At 36.7% G+C, this 1,924-nt stretch overlaps 1 protein-coding gene across 2 annotated transcripts in view; it reads left to right on the plus strand.

Moving 5' to 3' along the window:
- Positions 1–1,629, plus strand: part of LOC106464878 (leucine-rich repeat-containing protein 15-like) — a 25,100-nt gene extending 23,471 nt beyond the window's left edge. For both annotated transcript variants that reach the window (XM_022392680.1, XM_022392681.1), the window contains exon 2: positions 324–1,629. In XM_022392680.1, the coding sequence (XP_022248388.1) occupies positions 365–1,552 (1,188 nt within the window). In that variant the 5' untranslated portion in view covers positions 324–364 and the 3' untranslated portion in view covers positions 1,553–1,629. The remainder of the gene's footprint in view (positions 1–323) is intronic.
- The last annotated feature ends 295 nt before the right edge of the window (positions 1,630–1,924 follow it).

The raw sequence follows: 1,924 nt of genomic DNA on the forward strand, positions 1-1,924 counted from the left end.
TAGTCTGGAACTTCCTTGATATCTTATCGGGGGTTCACGATGAGCGAGTTAATTTCGAGTTGATGTAGGTTCAATTCACTTTGCCCCCCAGTAGCACAGCGGTATGTCTGCGGACTCACAACGCTAGAAACCGGGTTTCGATACCCGTGGTGGGCGGAGCACAGTTAGCCCATTCTGTAGCTCTATGCTAAATTCCAAACAAACAAACTTAACATCATTTGCTTTACCCAAGCTATTTTTACGTTCTTATAACTCGATTTTTTTATCCTACAGAAACACTGATGTGTTGTATCAAAAACCTTTTCTTTTTTTGTTTTATCCAGGTGATTTCAACGATTTGGTCACAGCAGGCGAGTTGTTCATTATGATAGCTGTTGCCTTAGTAACTGGTGTGTTATGGCTGACAGACTTTGTTGTTTCTGAGAAGATATGGCAACAAACCATTCAGGACGTTCTTCGAGCCTCTGTGGACTTTAGTGATCCCGAATTTTATCACACGAGTGCTAACTCCTGTTTGTTAGCAGGTGTAAAAAATGCGCTTCAGGTCTCCAACCAAATGTGCTTCTATATACCATCCCAGGACATCAGCAATAAGAACATCACCACTCTCGTTATCCAAGATACCGCCATCACGTCTATCCTCAGCGATGCCTTCCAGAATCTTACAGATTTAGAAAGTTTGGAAATATTTCAAAATCGGGTAACAGATGTGAGACCTTATGCTTTTCGTGGCTTACACAAACTTCGCTTCCTGAATTTAGCAGCGAATTCCATTAATCGACTAGATCGTGATGTTTTCATTGGGCTAGAAAACCTAGAAGAAATTATTCTTTTAAGAAACAGTATCACAGAACTAAGATTTGTCATGCCGGCCATGACGTCTTCTGTTCTTCCGTCTTTAATACATATCGATTTTGGTGGTAATCCATTACAAAGGGTGGAATCTGATGATTTCATTGGTCTTAAAACAAGTAAACTTCAATATTTGCACTTACATTTCTGTTATATAACTTATATAGATCCACGAGCTTTCGCACCTCTTCATAACCTTATCGGAATTCATCTTGCAGACAATAAACTAACTATGGAAAATTTAAAAGAAACTTTAGAAGTATTTCAGTCAAGAAATTTAGCTAGAATAAATATTAATCTACCTGGACTTGAAGAGTTTCCTAAGGATGTGCTCTCGGTTTTAGTCAACTCGTCTGTTCATGAAATATATCTTAGTAACTTTGAAACAAGTACTCTAAAAAATGGAAGCTTTCCAGTAATGCCTAACCTTACATCTTTACATATGCCTTCTTCTCAACTGAAAGAGGTTGAAAATGGTGCTTTTGCCCCTTTGATTAACTTAAAGAATATTTATATGCAAAGGTCTTTTTTGAAACACTTTCCACAAGCTTTGATTAAGCCACAGTTTGAAGTAATAGACTTGACTGGGTTTCCTGACGATACTTTCCGTTTTTATATTCCTGACTGGGCTTTCGCTAACATGAGTGCTTTAAGAGAACTAACTTTGAATAACAGACGTTTGGTAAAGCTTAAGAAATGAAACGTTTTTCGGATTGCACAAATTAGAAAAACTTAGCTTAAGACAATGTGACATAAATTATATCAATAACGCCTTTTTAAACTTACGTTCTCTTACTTTTTTAGACCTTAGCGAGAATCCTTTGTTTCAGTTTAACCCTACAGCTGTAAAGGCATTTTCTGGTTTAGCCGATTTGGTACATCTCGACATTAGAAACACGTTTTTGTCCGAATCGGAACTTGGAAAACTATTATACGACCTAAAGAACCTGGAATTCTTGGATTTAAGTGGTAATTTATTACAAAATCTTTCTCCAGATTTGTTCCAAAACTTAAGAAAACTAAAGACTCTTAAGTTATCAGATAATTATATTGAAACATGGGACAATAACAT

The sequence above is a fragment of the Limulus polyphemus genome, unplaced genomic scaffold (genome assembly GCF_000517525.1).
Source record: "Limulus polyphemus unplaced genomic scaffold, Limulus_polyphemus-2.1.2 Scaffold1769, whole genome shotgun sequence".
Lineage (NCBI taxonomy): Eukaryota > Metazoa > Arthropoda > Merostomata > Xiphosura > Limulidae > Limulus > Limulus polyphemus.